This window comes from Epinephelus moara, chromosome 10 (genome assembly GCF_006386435.1).
Source record: "Epinephelus moara isolate mb chromosome 10, YSFRI_EMoa_1.0, whole genome shotgun sequence".
In the NCBI taxonomy this organism is placed as follows: Eukaryota; Metazoa; Chordata; class Actinopteri; order Perciformes; family Serranidae; genus Epinephelus; species Epinephelus moara.
Genome location: NC_065515.1, coordinates 10,987,382 through 11,007,611, shown reverse-complemented (window position 1 = coordinate 11,007,611; position 20,230 = coordinate 10,987,382). Strand labels below are relative to the sequence as shown.

Sequence of the window (20,230 nt, the reverse complement as noted above, 5' to 3'; positions counted from 1 at the left end):
TTAATTGAGGATAAATGCTGAAGACTGTATGCATGACTTCAATACTTGTACAACATGTTCTTTATAGAATATGCAAATCATTAGGCTGTTTGATGAAGCAATGAAATAAAAACCCACAGACTGCTGTGGCCTCTGGCAAACGAAGAGTAATCCTGCCAAATAAGGTGAAAGTTATCAGAAAAGCTTTCCTGCAAAACTCGGTTGTTGTGAGTGAGCATTTAGCTGCTCACACAGTGCTGTAACCCACAGAAAACATATCGCTGTTTTAGTGTGTAAGGTAATAACACAAACAAACAAACAGAAAACATTTCTTTCACTCACTCTGCTGCAGAGACAAATCTGTCGAGATGCCCATCATTTTCATCCAGGACTTCTCTGGTGCGGGATTCACCTGTAGACTGCAGCCCGATAACGATGCACTGCGGTGGAGGAAAACAAATACACATCAACAACTGAACATGTATGCTGTGTTTCCTGAAGTAAATTCCATTGCGGACACATTCCTGGCACCGTGATAGCATATATTATGACATCCATGGGGAAATAAAATGCTCTCAACTCAACCTGTGTACAGGGATGTGCAAAGTAAAATCTTAAAGGGACACCTCACTCGACATTGAAATACATATTTTCCTCTTACCTGTAGTGCTATTTATCGATTTGGATTATTTGGTGTAAGTTGCCAAGTGTTTAAAATAAAGGCCTTGATAATATCTACTGACATACACCTGCCAACTGAATCACCATGCAGAAGGAAGCTTGCATCTTCTCACAAATGAGAGACATGTGCTTGTGACAGTGCGAGAATGTTAGCTAGCTCAGTGGAGCATGCTTCCTTCAGTGCGATGATAGAAAGATAAGAAAACAGTTCCTGTGTGAAACTGCTCATGACAAGGTTTGTAGATTATCTTAAATTATCGGGCCATGATTTCTGGAAAGAGACATTGCTGTTGAGTTTTACAAATGTTTTGTTTTTGTGGCGCTTTGAGCAGCACAAGCCGAGTGCCATCCATTGGAGAGGAGGCAGACATCTCTACAGCCGATAATCTCCAACACTCTGCGACTCACACCAAAACAATTTAGACTGATAAACAGCACTACAGGTAAGAGGAAAAACCTGTATTGTTGATTTTGGGATGAACTGTCCTTTTAATGACCCTCATAGATCCAACAAATGACATCCAATCTCTACTTTTCCTGTGCAGACAAAGCAAAGTATTGGCAAAACTGTACTTAGTATTCTGTCCTTGAAGTTCTCCTCACTTATGCAACATCTATAGAATTTCATTTCATGCTTGGATCTATCTCTGGGTCATTTATAGTCCTCTAGATTATACATACTATATGACTCAGTGTTCTGACCTTTCCAGCCTGCAGCTCTTTCTGAGCCAGCTCCACCAGGCAGCGGACCTTGGCAGCGATACAGAGGTATTTGAAGAAGCGCTGGTGAGATGACCAGAACTGCCCCCATAGAGACTTCCTGCTGACCAGGCCCAGCTCATCAGCTGCACGCATGAACACCTGCAACGCCTCTGCCCACTGGACACAGATTGCAGATGTAAACAGTCACTTTAAAGTACAGCGTTTGTTTTTTAACTCTCACACACACACAACCATAAGCACGCACTAATATAACTGACACAGGTATGATACTAACCAGTTTGGCAGCTTTGTTATAAACCAGTTTGAAGTCACTGTCCAGTCCGATCTCTTCAATGCGGAAAGACACCCCTGAGAAGCTCAGCTGCCTGGCGATGTACATCCCGCTCACTTTCATGTCCATGGCAACAATCTCCATGGCACCCACACCTCTGTTTACAAACAGCATATAAAATATTCAAAATAACTCAATCACGGATCAACCAGCCGTAACCACAAACTGATTGTAAGGTATTTTAACCAGTGAGCGTGGCAATTTGAAGATATGTATTCACATGATTGGAAGGCAATCAGAAAACACATGACTTCTGAGGGAAGTTCTACAACATGTCGTCATTACAAACCTTTTCTCGATGGCGTGCAGGAAGTCATCAAAGGCTCTGAAGGGCGTGCCTTCACCCCAGATTCCCAGGCGGCTCATATAGATCATGTTCTTTGGCTCAGAGGCACCTGGGGTGGAGATGGCACAAATATGTATTCTAAACTCCTCGGCTATCTTGCATTTATGTGACAAGTGTGTGTTTATCTGCGTGTCGGCCTACCTGTGGCACTGGCGTACACCACTCTGGCCCGTGGCAGCTTGTTTTGCAGGTCAAGCACTGCCTTACCCATCTTTGTAGATGTGGCATTCTTGGCTTTGTGGCATTCATCAAAAATGATCTGAAATAAGGAAAGGTCAAGGGCAAACAACGCAGACATGGAACACCAATTTGTGTTAAAAAAAACCTTTTAGACACGAGGTTGGAAGAATAAAAGGATACAACTCCGTCAAAGTCTGGCTTGCACCAGTCTAGAATCTGTTTTATTCTCGTCCGGTGCTGCCCTCCTGCCTGGCTCTCTCCAATCAGCGCAGAGTAAGTTGCAAACAGGACTCCTTCTGAGGTAGCTGTGTCTCCATACTTAATCTACAGTAACAAAACAAAGATACAAGAGTATTAGTGAGATATGTGTGAACATTTGCAGAGACACACTGTCACCAAATATAGCTGCTTGCCTTTCCTGCTTGGATGCACATGTAATTCAAACATCTGCCAAGAACATAACTCATTCTCTCAGCTTGTCACGCTAACTTCACCAGGACTCACCTTGTTTAAGGCATGCACAGGAATAGTCGGTGCATCTATGTCTTTGAGATCTCTCTCTGCATCGAATTTCAGGTCATTGGATATGCTGAACCTGAGGGCAGGAGCAGGACAGTCAGTAATTCAGTTGGCTTCTACACACACTAGCCCAGTGTTTAGTTCACACTACACAACTTTATTCCTGGTTTTCCGCTTGCTGACAGTTTTTGGAGCTCCCTGGCAAAAGCTCCAGACCAGAGGCAGATCGGCACTGCCTCTGCGCTGGCAAATCGGCGCTCAAGTGCTATATATGAACTGTTCAAATATGCCAGCTGAGAAGCAATGCATCACAGAACTCTCCAGATATCTAGCTGGCTAAATATACAAAACTGTTGGGAACTTTGTCGATGAGCTAGAGCCAACGAGAGTGCAAGACACAGGTTTAGGAAAGAAGCAAGCAGTGCTTTAGTGCTTTCAAAGGTGCGTGTGTGTTTGAGAGGGAAAGATGAGAAGGTGGAAGGTGGACTATTGCGTGCAAGGTTTCCACTTGGAGAATCGCTTTGTCACTTTTTGACTTTGATATTTTCTAAGCCACCCCCACACCCCGCATTGTGGTTCGATCTAAGCATCACAACATACTCATCAGGCATTCCTCCAGGATGCGTGACACTGGACACTGTTCCGTCATGTAGTTTGAGAACTATAATGACTTCAAGGCTCCTGATTACAAGACAGTATGTTGTGTAGTGTGAACTAAGCTTACATGCTCAGTTCCCTGGCATAAAACTGGATGCAAAACACAACTATATAAATCAGTAATTGAAACCCAGTGAAGGTTTCAAACTGGTTCTGTGATCCCCGTAGGAGGTCTCTTACCATAGTGCTTTCTTCCTTCCTTTAAGGTAGTTCTCCAGGATGATTCCTGCCACAGTGCGTCCTTTTCCGACCCCTGCCCCATCTCCGATCAGGAAGCCTGCCCTCTGGTTGTTTTGAAGAATAACCTCGTGTTGCTGAGGGCGCACAAAGAGCAAATGCATGAACAAAGATGCCTGCATAATCAAAACATCAATCATTCATAGATCCGATATGAATAAGTGCTTCATGTACTGTGTGTACGTGAGTCTTCGTGCGTACCTGGCAGGCATAGATGATGGCCTCTAGCTGCAGAGCGGACAGCAGACCGCAGTTAATAGTTGACTCAGGGATAGACAGAGTGTATGTGATGTCAGGAGGAGGGACACTGGATAGCGTGTTGGTCTCCACCACTATGTCAGGATGAGAAATTCCTATAGTGGCTGAAGAGAGGGAAAACAGAACAGCAGTTTAAAGAAGGTTTTTTTTTTTCAAACATGTTAATAGCAAACTGTGTGAGTGTCATGCCTTATTAAGAAGAAAAGTGTGCATGAATTAAAGGGTAATAGATGTAGACATTCAGTCTAGTGGCCTACATTTGGAAGGTCTGTACTCAGCATATGTGTCTACATGTCCCAGTTCCTCTGTTTCCTCTTCCTCAGCATCCTCTTCCTCCTCTGGGGGTGACTGGGTTCTCTGAGGCTGGGAACACCAAAGAGATTTTAGTGGTGTAATTCACATTAATAACACCCACATTTGGGAATTACATTTCATGTTTCAGCCTAGGTGAAGACAAGTTAGGAAACAGCTAGAAGCCAGGGGCAGGTGAGGTGTTATTAAAAGGTTCGCACAGCACATCTAGAGCTCCTTATCAGGGAATGTTAACCACTCCAACATTAAAATAACAAAAGATGTTAAAAGGTGTGTAAACCAGCTGAAGCAGGATGAATGAGAGCTTTGAAACATGCGTGTTACTGGAGACAAAAGAGTGCTTTACATATTCAGGCAACGCCAGATTATCTGAGAAACTGGAAATGCAAAGAGGCTGGATTTTGACAGACAGATTAATATCACGCAGCCTCTTTTCTTGTCACACTGACTATTCATAAAGACAATGCAGTATATGAAATACGCTGTTCTCTATGCAATGTGCATTTGCAGAATGCCCAGTGCATGCAATACGCAGCAATGATTTCATCATCTGTGGTATTACAGACATGCCAAAGAAGGCTCAAGCATTTCAATTTCACTCATGACATGCACCACCTTCATGTACTGCACTGTCAAAATGTGGCCCTCAGTCTTAGATTAGTTGTTATGAGGCTGTGCAAAACAATGTAAGCCTTATCTTGTGTTGCAAACACACAGCTGCATGTAAGTCATATAACCTAAACTGAATATCTGAGCATTACTGATAAATGCCTTCTAGCTAGAGAGCTTGGTTTCATTTTAACATCAGATTGGAGAGGTTGGTGTGGCTACCTGGAATCCTCCTAAAGGTGGGGTGCTGATAATAGCAGTTATATCATCCAAACTGGCCAAGCCATGAAACCTGCTGGTGCCATTCAGCTGTCAACGAAACATAAAATGAAGAAATTGAAAAACAAATGAAAACAGTGCCAAATGCATGAGAAAATAGTAACAAAAAAAGCATGAGTAATCAATGTATGTGTGTGTTGTGCATATATGAATGTGCATGAGAGAGTGTGGGCACTTCATGGATGTCTGATGGAGCAGCACTCAGCAAAATGCAATTTGTTGTCTGGCGGTGAAAAGCCAACAACAACAACAACAAAAGGCAGATAAAGCCGTGTGTCTGGGAAACATAATGGATGAAATGAGGGCAGAATGAAAAGGAAAACATAAAAGGCTTTCAGAAGGCAGGAGAAATGAATGTGCTCTGATTCATATCAAAAAGATATCCTTGGACCCGTCTAATGCAAGAGGACTGAAAAGCAACGCGAGCGGGGATAGAGGATTAACACTCGATAACAAAGTTGCTCGTCTTAGATCAGCAACTTGGAGACGGTGACATACTACAGTTCGATGAGTTTCTTTGAAGGAACAGTCCATCAAAAAGAAGAGGATTCTATCATTTACAGTCTCATATGGATCTCTGGAGCGGTAGCTAGATACTATTTTGTGTACCACTGAGAAAACTGAACAAAATCAACTCTATGTGCAACTTCAGACCGTTCGAAACATGTCAACATAAACATTCTAAGTTTGTCCCTTTTGTATTTCCTGTTTTGCATTGTATGTGGAAAACATGAGCTGACAGGAAATAAACCCAGATCCGAGCCTAGCAGTGAAATTCCAGTGAAACAACCTAAAGAAGCAGTCCGTCGTGTGGAGCCAATGTGATCAAGGCTCCTGAAGTAATCTGCCTGCAATTTCAGTAAAGCTGGTTACAAATGGTTGCTTTAATTCAATCTAAATATTACAGTATTTATATTGTGAGAATAACGGATGACTGAAATAGTGTGTGCATACTGGCCTTCGCTCAGCACCTAATCACAGTTATAACCGTATTCCACAGGTTCATTTTCTTATCAATCGCTCAGGTCTCTGTCATGATACTGACACATACACACGAAATCTATTGCACGTCTGTCCGTCCTGAAAGCGGGATCCCTCCTCAGTTGCTCCTCCTGAGGTTTCTACCATACTTTTCCCCAGTTAAAGGGTTTTTGGGGAGTTTTTCCTTATCTGCTGTGAGGGTCCTAAGGACAGGGGGATGTCGTATGCTGTAAAGCCCTGAGGCAAATTGTGATTTGTGATATTGGGCTTTAAAATTGAAATGAAATTGAACTGAATTCTATTTGTTTGTGTTCACAGTATGTGACAGATTTCCCAAGAGTGTCAGCTTGGAAGGGCAGTGGACTTGTTCACACTACACAACTATAGCCCTGATTTTCCCTTGTGGGCGGTTTTGGGAGCTTCCCGACAAAAGCCCCAGATTGGAGGCAAATTGGTAGGTTCAGTACTCGCAAATCGATGCTCTATGTCTCTCTCTCTGTCTATGGTGAACTGTACAAAGATCTGTCTGGGACCTCGCTACAGCCAATCAGAGTGCAAGACATTAGTTGAAGGAAAACCTGGGGAAAGGGCTGTAACTTTACTGCATGTGTTGCCTTTGCAACATGAACCAAAGTTGTTGTTGCACCTGAAGGAAACAGGCTATAGACAGTAAACACATGTTACAGGCTATGTTCTGAACTTGTGTGCAAGAAACAACAGAAAAGTCCCATGTCGTGCACTTGCGCATGTGATTACATCACTTCCTGTGTCACTTCTCACTTGTGTTCATGTGACAAAATGTTCTGGAGACCACAAATACTGAGAGATCTTGTAGTGTGTCCCCCCTGTTGCCTATAAGTCATGTAGAATGGAAACAAAAACAACTTAAAGACACCCGATTACAAGACAGCAAGTCGCACACTAAAGCGATCTGATGAGTTTAAAGGTCATGCAGTGTAAACCCGGCTTTATGTGGTACGAATACAATTATTTTAAACTGCTGTATAACGCTGTAAGACACAATGGTGGTTACGGAGAACACAGCTAGTTACTGTGTCAAACTTACAGTGTGGAAAAGGCTAAATTGAAGCGAGAGTAACACCTGCTTAAAAGTCAAGTAAAGACTCAATAGTATTGTACTGTCAGTGAATTATTATGTGTCTAAAAAGATTACTTGAGGATGCAGAGCATTAGCCATAGCTGAAATACTGAGTAACCAGTCATGGTAATTAATTGTTACTTGCCAAGGAGATAATTGATACAAACTGGCTTAAATCCGTTGTGCAATTAACGGGTGGCTAACAAGAGGAAAATCCCTTATTTAGCCATGGTTTTACACGACAGTCCCGCCCTGCATGCTATAAAATTAATCATTGATAAAAGAAAATATCTGTTCTGCATGTATGGATTGCACTGAAGCCTGAGTTGAAACAGAGTTGTAGGTGCTGGCCTTTTGTTTATTTTCAGAAGCATGAACATGAACCCGTCGACACCAAATTCCCATCTGAGAGCGAAAGTTGGCAGAGAGCCAGAGCAGCACAAATGTTTACAGAGCAAGAGGGACAATCTTCACTTCCTTGACCATTCTCAGTGTCCACCTCCCCCTGCACAGACATGCGTGTGTGGATTTCAACAAGCTTTTCTTTGATAATAGTTGTGTGAGATGAGCTGTTGGTGTGGTCATCAGTGTTACTGGTGATGTACTGTGTGTTTGAGTGCTCGCTGCTGACCTCTAGCTGGCTCTGTGCTGGTGTGGTGGTGGTACTAGTGTTGACGTCCCAGAGGGTGGGCACTGTGCTCAGGTTGTCTGGGCTGATGAAGGGCTGGGCATCAGCATACTCCGACAGTGAGTCAGCCGGAGAGGAGAACAGAGAGTTTGTGGAGAGGTCATCAATGCAGGACAGTTCCTGAAGGCAGAGAAAAAGAGGTGTTAAAAAAACAGGGGAATATATGGGCCAGAGCAGCGAGTCATGCTGACTTTATTCAGCCTAAAAAGAGTTCAATATTGTTAAAATGACAGGTAGATTCCCACATTAAAGCAATTGTCTTTGCAGCCTTTGCAAATACTCCCTTTACCACCAAGCTTCACAAAGGACTATAAATCCTAGTTACACATGGATACAACCCACAGGCTGAGCAACACACACACACACACACACACACACACACACAGGAATACTGACTGTATACCTGAGAAGGAAAAAGGTACAAGGATGGGAGTGAACTACAGACAACAAAGGTGGCCCATTCAATCTGGATTTCAGCCAATACAGCACTCTTTCAGGAGTAACACGAGTAGCCTAAACAAAATCTAATCACACACAGATGTGTGAGAGCGAGCACGTAGAACAGAAAGAGAGGGGCAGGCATAATAAGAGCGCTTGTGTATGTGTGTGTCATTTCAGCTATGGCTGCCTTCCAGTCGCCCCTCTATTCATATCCTTTCGAAGCCATTAGCATGCCATGTTCTTTAACTAGCCTCTCACAGGCACCCCCGGGCCCCCTGAGACTTATAAACATGGATGTGGAGAGATAGGGATTGAATGATGGGGAGGACGGGGGGAAGCCAACACGGTAGACAACGACAAGCTGTACAGAGGACAAACTGTTTTGGGAAACAGGAGTATGGATCTGTTTTATTGTGTGGTTCTCTGTGGGTAGTCCTCAATGTGTGCGATTTTGTCTGTGTATATTTATACTCTGCGGACCATGTGTGGAAATTCCCACACCCCCATGTTCTGACTACACTCTCCAGAGGACCATGAGGCAGCCATGCATACTATTAGACTATAATACTACACTGTTTACCTTACTTTAAAGGAATTGTTCCACATTTTGGAAACATGCTCATTCACTTACATGAGAGGATTGATACCAGTCTAGTGTCTGTGCTGTATATATGAATCTACCAGCAGCAGCCGGCTAATTTAGCTTAGCACATGCAGTTGCCAGGCAACCTGCAGGGACTCCAGGACGTTGCTGGTCTCATGTCTCATGTGGAGACAGTGACAGTTTAAGCTATTATGACAAAGTTATTTTCTATCAAAGTTACCGACCACAGCTTAAAGGCCTGGTTGTCTGTGCTGTAAACTCCTGAGTTACGTAACATCCAAGCAAAGCAAATACTTCCAGTTGCGTCACACATCTGTCACAACTGTCCTGCTTTTAAATATGCTTACATGGTTTTCTTACAGCACCCCCAAAGTGACACTTTTAATTTAGATAAAAATACTGCACAGCCAAAAACAGTTATAAGGTGGGTTGAAGCGCAATATGTTATAACTGAAGATGAATATTGGGTTAACCACAGTAAAAATCTATGCTGTAAGAAAGCAGTTCTGAATCAGAGTTAAAGGAGAAGTTGCGATGCTGCCTCCATTTCAACAATATGCTGCTACTGATTAATGCTGAAAAGATGTGCTGACTTCTGATGGACATTAATCACAGTTCAGCTGAAAATGTTTCACAGGCGTGAGAAGACAAAACGTAGAGTCCTTAGTGTTAACATGACTAAATCGTACGGGAATGGGGCCTAGTGAGGATGGTAAACAGCAGGCGGACTTGAGTGTATATTTTTGCCTTCTGACGTTAGAGGATCAACTTGATGACCGTGGTGTGTGGATGTTTGCGTATTGGAAAATTGTGCTTTTTCAAGTGTACAGCACTCAGCTTATCAGTGTTTGCTGGGAGCTCTATGAGTATGCCTTTTCTCTTCAACTCTCTCACTCTACCTTTCTCTTTTCTTTACTCCCACTGTGTGTGTGTGTGTGTGTGTGTGTGTGTGTGTTTCCTGAGGGCAAGATCAGGCATGAGCTCTGAAAGCAGGCTCTCCAAAGTTGTTCTGCCCTGCAGACAGCTGAGTGGAACCAACTGCTTTTTCTAGGGGTGACACAAGAGGGGGAGATGTAGAGAGGGTCCCTGCAAAATATCACCACCACTCCCTAATACGCAACCTGCCACGTTTCCTTTCGACATTTTCCTTGTTTATCCTATCAGCTGTGTTTTCCTATCCTGTCCTATTCTGCCTCACCCCTTGCTCTGCTCCCTCCTTTTTTGGCTTTACTGGCTGAGGATAGATGAGTAAACAACAAGGCTTGGAAAAAAGGGACACTGTGTCACCAGAGGCATCATTCCACAGAAGCACAACTGTGAAAACACACAGATGAGCACATAGACATATGTGTATTTCACCATGGAGGGTAGTAGATTATTTTTGGCAGAAGAGTTAATCACAAACAATTGATGAAAAAAGTTAGAAGAAGAGTTTTTTGTGTGGGTGGGGATAGAAAAAAATCTACTGAATGAGATTTAATATGACGATACATCTCAGCTTGGATTACAATTACAGTTATGAGCCGTCATAATAGCTTTGCTTGTAAAATGGTTGTCTATGAAACCCTTAATGACATTAATGTGCTGCATCCCACTGGATTAATTCAAGCCCAAGCCTAAACTTGTTTTTAATCAATGTGTTCTGCAAATATGTGATTTGTATTTAGACCTGCAGGTCATTGCTCTGTGTTACGTTACGATGTGACTTCTCGGTTTTCCACATCATGTAAATTTAACAGAGCAAACGGTGCAGATGCAGTGTTGTTATTAAAAAGGACCGACAGTTCTGATACAGAGGAATCACAGAAAGCTGCAGCAGGTTGGTCGGTGCTAACCAAGACACGGCCGACCTCAGTACCATGCTAATCGAGTTGTTAAGCAGAGCGTAACAGAGGCAGCAGTGTTTGTCCCCCGGCAGGCCCGTACCGAGGGCTAGTTCATCTACTGTTCCTAAGACTGGGCCCTGCCGAGCAGAGATAAGGCTTGAATTCCAACTGCTCTGATGTTAATCAGGCTCCCTCCACAGCACACAGCCACACAACCGTATAGCTACTAATCCTGCCTCTCTCTCTGTTTCGCTCCCTTTTTCCTCTGCTACGCATCAAAAAACATCTGAATGTGTGTGTGTGTGCTTCTTCTAAAATTGATTCCGGGGAATTTAATCTACTTGAATTGTAATTTCTGAGAATAGGTAGTGTGTATGTGTGTACATGTACACAGAAGACCATGTGAACGTCATTTGTCCAGCCTCTGGTTTTGCCTGTCACATGTTCCTTCTTCCACCTCAATTTCTCCTCTCTGCTATGAAAGCTAAAACCAGCAGCACATCCTCCCCTTCCCCCAGTTCCAAGACAAGAAACCATGAACAAATACTGGCATCAATATGACCACCAGTGTAAAACATGGTGGAATCTAAACAACCATGTTCTCACACTGATTTACTGTGAGAAGCTCTGCATAGAAGCCTCACACATATGCATGTGCTGTGCGTCACATCATGCATCCACAGAAGCGGTAAATTGTATTTGATTGTTTGGATAATGACAGTTGTCTGCCCACTGATGATTAATGGAGACAAAGGCAGTGAAAAACAGCAGCAACAGTGCAGAGCTGCAGAGCTCCTTGATGGTTGTGGTTGAAGGTGTCGGTTATCAGCTCGAAGAATCAGAACTGGAACAAAAAATACACTCTTAACACAAACCGTCCACAAACAGCTTGGCTTCATCATCTGTTACAGCTGATGTATTTACAGTGTGATGAGCAATCTGAAACCGTGTCGCAAAATATCCTGTTGCCTAAAAAAAAATAAAATAAAAAAAATCGCAGTGAATCCATGATCATGAGGCGTAACTGCTACAAAGTGCGTTTAGGCTGAAATAAATATTAGCAAATACAAAATGGCAAAAAAAGCATTTATCTGTGCTACTCATGCAGCTTCGCCAGTGGCTTCTGGAGAAGTGAGTAACAGCCGTTCCTGATATAATGACTACAATGAAACTGGTTATGACACAGCCTGTATGATAAGGTCAGGCGCTACCATACAAGGAGGTCTAACAGCCCTATCTTTGTTAGCATTATAAATATCATTTCCATGCCCTGTATGCCTCTCTTTGTCTGTAAATGCTGCTTCATACTATTAAAGGGAAAACATTTTCTAATCTCAAATCCCATCAAAGTTAGGTGTGCATCATGATATAAACCACTTGTTAAGTTTATCAGATAGGAGCCTTTAATAAAGCACATGTCCTTAAAAGAATAAGTTCAGTAGAGGCAGCTTGTTATTATGTTACATTTATGGCCTGTCAAATAAGAAATGTAATATGATATAATACAATAAGAATCGTCTTATTTTTGTTGCCTTAAAATCAGCAGTTTATATCTACATAGGGAGCGGGTCCTTGTCTGCAGAGTGCGCTGTGTTGCACTGCCATGTTTCTACAGTAGCCCACAACAGACTACATAGGGCCATTAACGTTTTTGCTATGATCTCCGGAGTTAACAGTCTCCACAATACGCTGAACAAAGGCAACAAAACACTGGTTTCTTAACGTATTTTCCGGTTTGAATCACCAGGTCAGTTTGTTTTGGACAAAAAGTGACCTCTGTGGATAATTTAGTTCTCTGTAAAAACCTCCTCAACATCTGGATTTTCAGTTATCAGAGAAAAAAAGATGAGCACACATTAGCAGGTGCTGAGCTAGTGGCCGGTCTCCGATGAGCCAAACAATGTTGGAGAAACTAGTTTTAATCACTATGTCCATTTGTTTTGAAGAGAAAGAGACATAATCTGTGGATAATTTGGCTCCCAGTGAAAATCTCAGGTTCAGGTTTGGCAAACAGGACAAGTTTCAGCTGGTTGCAATCTGTAATCCCCACCGCTAGATGCCACTAAATCCGACACACTGCTCCTTTAAGGGTAGCTGTCTACACTCAGGTGTGATATGCCCAATTTGGTATAGTCAAATCCTCTGTAGTGATGATCTTGTCACTGCTAACTGTTTTCCAGGGAAACCTACGGACAGCCACACGCCTCCTAAAACACACATGGTGTTGCCAGCTGCTGCTTCTCACCAGAAGTTTCTTTGGTATGCTGGAAATGTCGACAACAGTTGACATGTCAACATGTTGCCGGTGCAACGACGGGGACATGATTCCTTACTGACTTTCCACCTGTAAAGACCCCACCATCATTTTTACTGCAGTTCATAAAGCTAAAGGCTGACAATTTCTTGAACCAACCGAAGTAAGAAATGCCTTTGTCTGCCTTTAGTTAATGTTACTGCTGCATATTAGGAGCTAAACGATTTCTCCCTGCTATCAAAAAGCAAACGTCAGGTAAGGACAACTGTATGTAGTCCTAAGCCACATCCTGTTAAACTCAATAACCTGCCTCAGCGCGAGGCCAGGCCGAGGCCTCAGGCAGGCCAGGCACCGGGGCTTTCCCCTCCTACACACTGCCAGCTTTTCCAAGACCAGGAAACAAGTCACCCTGTCCTCCCACTTACCCCACACACCCACATATGTACACAAACATACACCTCAAATGACCTCATCAACCCACTCGCATGTTTCTGTCATCACTTGCTAATTTTCTCCCGCTCTTTCAAACTCTGGCCCTCTTGTTTCCCATCTCTGTCTCCATTTCTCCCTGCCCTTTCAGCTTCTCGTTTGGTGTTTGTCCTAGTTTTACTTTCCCATAGAACTCCGCAGCAGGAGGACGATTTATTTAACCCACCTCTTGCTTTCACTCATATTAATCTGTATGCATCTTTTTTGGAAAGATGCCATCACTGTCACATCGGAAAATGAGGACTAAAATTATATTACGAACACCGTTATGAAACAAATGATGAGGAAAATGTACACAAATCTATTCCCTCTCCTCTACAAGGTAGTGTTTAGTGTCCAAGGCCGAGTAAAATTTAAGAGCATTTTCACAAAAAGTCGTTAAGGGCTGTGGCCTCTTAGAACAGAAACTATAACATTTTACCCACTGGGCCTTTTTAGGGCTATAAATCCTGCCTGAGCCTGAAATGTTGCAGTAACAATCATAGTACAATGTGAGTGTGTGAGTCAAATCACAATCAAGACTCAGAGTTATGAATGCTAATAAAATGTCATGCCTCTTGTTTGTAATTTAGGTAATGCAAAATGACAGTAACCCTGTTGCAGTTAAAGCTGCAGCCTTATCAGTTTCTGTGTGGATGTGGTAGTGGGAGGGACCACCCACCCCTCAGTTATGATCAGCTGACTAAAACAACCCCCACCCCAGGCTCTCCCCTCTGGGATCAGATGTTGACCTTGTCCATGCAGTCAACAGAACCTGATTGATGGCCTGTGTGCTAGTGTGTGTGTGTGGGGGGCGGGTTTTGGGCCTGGGACTGCAAAGCCACCACTGGTGTCTGTCTTTCTGTCTGGATTATGTTATGCCAAGCTGTCTGCATGTCCTGCGTCCCTGAAATATCTGTTGAGCTGTGACTTTAATAGCACAGCGCTAAGCTTTTCCTTTTCCTCAACCATCTCATGGACTTGAAGCAGACAGATTTTTTTATCGCGGCAGCTCTCTGAATGACTTGCTGTTGTGAAGACGGGCAACAGTAAGACTTCTTTTTGATTCTGTATTAAACTGATTTGCTGTGGTGCGTAATACTTAAGCATACCAAGTGTTTTGCGGACACCAAAACGGTCTATGTATCCCAAAATGACTCTATAAGACATGCAGACATAAATCGACTTATCCCGTCGCAGTGCTTTGATCGAGGAGCCAATTTGTCAAAAAGCCATTGTATTTTTATGAGTATGCATGGAAAGTTTTACATCTTGTTTTGGACCCTTAAGTCACACAACCACCAGCCAAAAAATACATTCAAACACTTTTTAAAAGTCCTTCACAGACAACTAAACTCTCAAGTCTGGGGAACTGCTCAACACAGTTTCAGCTGTTCCACTGACCACAAGCAGCTCCACTTAAGATTCCGCCAAGCCGAAACTGATGTTAAAAGGCCCCTGACACTATTATTTAATCAGCGTTTTCTATTTAATTTCAGTTTGTCCCTAAAACCCCGGTTGATTCTTCTTGACAACTGTGCTGAAATCAAAATTGCAAATGTTATTTTCAGAGGATCGTCTGAGAAATAATAAGACAGATTATCAATTTTCACTGTATTCACATATTTATAGTCGAAGGGTCAAAAGAAAATTATTGTGTCATCTTCGTCTAGCCCACAGACAGCCAAGTCTAGCCTACCCCCTGACCGACTATTCAAAGCCAATCAAAGCTGCACGGCCAGTCCAGCAACCTCCTGACAGGCAAGCCTTCATGTCGTGCCAAGTCTGAGTAAAACAAGCCAGGGACTGCTTGCTGCTTACAAGCCTCCTGGAATTTTCCGGTGTTTTCATATGTTCTGGAAAATAAAAGGATGCCATGTCAAGTGTCCCAGGGAGCAGCCATATGACGGAGCTGGTTCAAAGAAATGTTCTGCTTGTTGCGTGTATGTAGGGGAGACTAAATCTTACACTGAGCTGACTACTAGAAACTAACAAGGCTCTACGATCCTCATGGTACTGCCAACACATAAATCTATCTGGCAAATTCAGGTTCTTTCTCCAGCGAGCAGAGTTAAACAAGTTGCTAAAGTAATAAAACAACAGAGGAGAGAGAGTGAAAGAGAAAGAGTCGCAGTGAGAGAGATTTCATCTGCTAGGTATTTGGGGTGGTGCCAAGAGGAAGTCACCCACAGAAGGGTGCCATGAGGATGACTTGGCATTCACAGGGCCATGCCTCAGTAGTTGAAACCTGTATCTTGACCCGATCATTACAAAAAAACACAGATAAGTACTGACATGGATCCCAAAAATATGGTGGCGTTCTGAAAAGAGTTTAAGATTGTAAAATTAAGATTAAGATGAAGAAAAATGAGTCTCAATCTATGTGCTGTGATATCTGTCATAAACAAGTTGCATGTGTGAGCCTGTGTCCTCAGTGTTGAGAAAAGTGGATGTGAGGGGAGTGTTGACGCAAGATGACGTCTCAGTTATGCAGAAATTTCAACATACCCCACACAATACTTGCAACAGGGGCAATCGCTGTCATCTGTTACACTCATACGCAACATGGCTTAAAGAATAACTGAGTGTGTTGAGTGAAACAATGCAGCTGTGTCAACGGACCATAACTTTAATGAGCGCTCGTTGCACACAGTTAGAAGAGATTATATCATCTATAGAGGACAGAAACAGACGCTCGTGCCGATGTTTCTACCTCTGTTACCTCATGCTCTACCAGGGACATGTTAGAGTCTTGAGAGCATTACTTCACGTTGATATCTGTGTGTAAACTGGTATTATGCAGCACAGCCTACACTGAAATTCAAAGTCTGAGGTTAACATTTTACTACATCCTGTTTTTACTTGCTGTATGTGGGAGACCAATACTACTGTGATGACAAGAAGATCCACAGTATATCAAACCAACTATCTGATGTGTATCTTCACAGGTTTTTCTATCGCCTCAAATGACCTTGCTCGCTTCTGTCTTGTGCGTGACACACACCCACCCACACTTTTACACACCTGCGGTCAATGGACTGCTATCACGCTGTGTGACTCAGGATGGTGGGCTCGTTGTCCATAAGTCGCTGAGTTGGTTCTGAGCCAAGAATTGATGGCTAACTAGAGAGTGTATTTACTCTTTTACAACCATGGGCACTGTCCTGTGAATGATCCCGAGTTAAAACAAGCCTCCGAAAACAGTTACGACCAATATTTACTGAATGTGTTCCACACTTTGGGGGAGAAAGGGAATGTGCTTTGACATCAGTTTGGTCTGGTGAGAGACACAGCGGCCCAAAGCAATTTTCATCACAGAAGTCAGACAGAGTAATGTGACATCCAACCAAGAGTGCAAAAGACATGGACAACTAAGCAACTTTTTTTTTTTTTGCTCTTCAGAAGTCTTGACTTGTTTTAAACAAATGTACTGAGCACTTCTATAACCGCCGTCTATGTAAACTACGAACCCACCGAATTTTAATTTGTTTATTTTACATACTTGCCTTTATTTGACAGCGAACAGTGTAGAGACAGATAGGAATGACAGCAGAGAAAGAGGGGTATGACATGAAATAAACGACAAATGATCCCTGGGCTAATTCAAACCGAGGACTTTGAGAGTACATGATACTGGGGCTGGCACAATCAGATTTTCACTACACCATAATTGTGGCCAACAGAATTCACAATAACAGTGTTACTGTGAATTCTATAGAAAATTTCAATAAATAAAAATCTGTCAAATTCATCTTTAACTTAGTTTATTGTGCATTTGGTCTCTTTTTTGCCGAATGAATTACCCTCAAAATGTCAGTGTAGGAAGGTGGAGAAAGACTCTGTACTTAATGTACAGTGAAAAGGCAACTTGCATTAAGGGGAGAGGTTGATAAAAGGAGAACGGAAAGAAATGGAAATTATTTAAGAGGAACTGCATTATTTACACAATATTATCATATGTGCATTATTAAAATGATATTAATATTTCATTTTTAGATCACAAGGTTACTGTCAAAACCAGTATATCACGACCTCCTACATGGTGCACCGCTTAACCACTCGGCTACAGATGAATAGTTTTCATTAGTGAAACATTTTGAAATTTAAAAAGCAGGAAATACTAAACTTATGTCAAAGGAAAAAAGGACAACAACATGGCATTACAAACTACAAAGGAGAATTTTCCCATTTTGCTGCTACTACAGGTGACCACTGATGCATAAAAACCGAAATAATTTGTGAGATGATCTGTAAACCTGCACTGCGACCTCTTCACCCAACCGTAGCAGCTGTCCTGTTTTCTGAAAACTGTCAGACCTGACAGATTTGCTGTGAATCTCTTATCCTGTGTTAACTGCTTTTGACAGCCAGCAATAATTAGAGAGAATTATATCACCCTGTTATGTTGTCTTCACACCTGGCACCACCCTGAGTTATTCCACCGATGCACTTATAATTGGCACTGATGCATGATACATTTAACAAATCCTCCTGAAACAGTTTTGATCATTGCTGACATAGCAGGCAGCATGGCAAAGACGGCATGCAAAATAAGCATGATGGCAACCTTTAATTCTTTCCACTGCTCATCATCAGTCCACCCCCCATGCTCTCACTCATCCTCACCATCATTGTTTATTCACTTCCCGTAAGCTGCACACCTAGGTCATGCTTGAGGTTTCATGCAATACCAGGAAACTGACAACATGTGCCCACCGAGAGGCTGTCGTGCTGCACGTCTGGTCTTAAAGGACAGGTTCATAATTTTTTTTAAAAAGCAATAGTGGGGAAATTTGCACTAAAAAAAGTGTAACTTTGGAAGAAACCCAATTGCACAAACTGCTGGAGCTACAGCTTTAGATAAATTTAAGAATGCATTTCTGCATAGAAACAGAAGTGTAAATTTCGTCCGCCATTTATTACGTCGGCACTAGGAAGGTAGGCTCTAAATAGACAGTATTAGCAGGAGGAATGAAACCGCTTTCATGGTTATAACGAGCTCCTAGTTTTGTTTTTAAAGATGCACAAAAAATTGTGAACCTATCCTTAAAGGGTGTAGAATTGATTTTGTGACAAGCTTCACACTGATAATGATATTGATGTACTAACAGAAAAACTAAAGCAAATGATCCGTAGCCTGAGCAAATGTCAAAAAGGACTACAAATAACCTGCAACTTCGATCTGCTGTGCATTATTTTAAATTAAAAAATACGTATTTAAAGCATGAAGTACTTGAAACCATAATTGTGTAATTCGTCCACTTTCTGTGAAGTGAAAAAACGCTGACTTGGTGAGATTGGCTCATCAACTTAATCAGAATTCAACAGAAATGGGTTCAGCAAGCCTCGCACCAATGAAGACATCAGACTGAGCTGAGCTATAATTCCACCAACACCTTGTAGTCTAATGAATAACGCATAAAAAAATACAATGCAGTTCTATTTACAGCACAGCACAACAATGGGCATATTTAATAGCCATCCAGTAAACACACAAGAGTGCTATTTAGCCTGACAAGATATCAAGTTCTCGCACTTACTGGAAGACAGCAAGGAGTGAGGCAGACAATCATTTGTCATATTTCCTGGCTGGGGATGAGAGCCTCAGAGCCATACTGGGTGACTGACTGGCAACTCTGGTCTGCCAGCAAGGAAATTCACAGCCAGACATGCTGATGAACGAACAGGCCAACTTTTAACAATGAACTCCCAGAAGTCTGGGTTACCGTCTTTGGCATTTTTCTCTTTTACTAAACAGCAGACGGGTTAATGTCATGTTGAAATAATTAACAGGGAGAGAAGATAATTATTTTCTGTCAAAGGAATGAACCCTAGTCCTACTCTAAAACAAGATTCAATGGTGATTTCTATTGAAAAATGTTCTTAAGTCTATGATGTCACACATGTGGCCTTTGTAAGCACTAATGGGAAACTTCTTAGTAAAGAGTAATATGTTATTGTAATACCCGATTGTTTCCAATGTAGGCCAAGCTCTAGACAGAAAATTAATAGCAAAGAAAAATCAAATACCTCCATTAACATTCTGATGATAAAGAAGTACTTTTTTAAGTTCATTTGAGGAACTTAAAAAGCACAGACTTAAGGGGTAATCAACTGCTTTCTTGTCATGTGTACAAGTTCCTTGATAAGGGCAATAAAACTCTTCACACAAGCAGCTTTCGGGTAGCCACAATTCCTTATCTAAGCTTTCAATTACTGGTTTTGACATCATAAGTAAAAGAAGTTGTCAACAAAATAACAGCAAGTCTCAAAAACAACAGACTTGTGTCAGTGTAATATGTACAAAAAAAGGAAGCAAACAGTACCAGTACCTTGGGAAGCGGACGTCCCAGCTGTGAATACAATTTAGTCCAGAGCTGCATGAGAGACATGGGTCCAAACGCTGCAGTATGGGGGGGTAAAATACACACACACATACACTCCTGCTTCACCTTGGATCCCTGAATGCGACAGCCTCTTCCATGTGTTGCTCAAAGTGTTCACCTCTACAGCTGGTGCACTTCCACCCAACAACAGTGGACTCTCACTAGCCCTTTCACAGTTCCTCCCTGCTTCAACACACACATCTGCCTCTGCCGCAGGTACGCTCTGGGCAATGAGCTCACACATACAAAATTCTGTTCCTCTCACAGGCGAGTCTAAAACATGCTTCCTGCTTCACCAGGACAGTCAGGTATTTGCATAGAGGGCTTAGTCATAATGATTGTGGACTAGTTCCTCAGCGCTCAAAAAGGTGG

At 42.4% G+C, this 20,230-nt stretch overlaps 1 protein-coding gene across 3 annotated transcripts in view; it reads right to left on the bottom strand.

Moving 5' to 3' along the window:
- Positions 1–20,230, bottom strand: part of LOC126396381 (protein strawberry notch homolog 2-like) — a 76,107-nt gene that overhangs the window by 17,635 nt on the left and 38,242 nt on the right. Inside the window, exons 1-13 of one of the 3 annotated variants that reach the window (XM_050054397.1) lie at positions 19,805–20,216; positions 7,823–7,999; positions 5,055–5,141; positions 4,169–4,274; positions 3,855–4,015; positions 3,597–3,730; positions 2,745–2,835; positions 2,421–2,564; positions 2,202–2,319; positions 2,004–2,109; positions 1,658–1,811; positions 1,363–1,539; positions 322–419 (exon numbers count right to left, since the gene is read on the bottom strand). In XM_050054397.1, coding sequence (XP_049910354.1) covers positions 322–419; positions 1,363–1,539; positions 1,658–1,811; positions 2,004–2,109; positions 2,202–2,319; positions 2,421–2,564; positions 2,745–2,835; positions 3,597–3,730; positions 3,855–4,015; positions 4,169–4,274; positions 5,055–5,141; positions 7,823–7,999; positions 19,805–19,909 — 1,658 coding nt within the window. In that variant the 5' untranslated portion in view covers positions 19,910–20,216. Of the gene's footprint in view, positions 1–321; positions 420–1,362; positions 1,540–1,657; positions 1,812–2,003; positions 2,110–2,201; positions 2,320–2,420; positions 2,565–2,744; positions 2,836–3,596; positions 3,731–3,854; positions 4,016–4,168; positions 4,275–5,054; positions 5,142–7,822; positions 8,000–19,804; positions 20,217–20,230 lie in introns of those variants that run through there. The other 2 variants (XM_050054395.1, XM_050054396.1) reach the window with 2 other exon arrangements.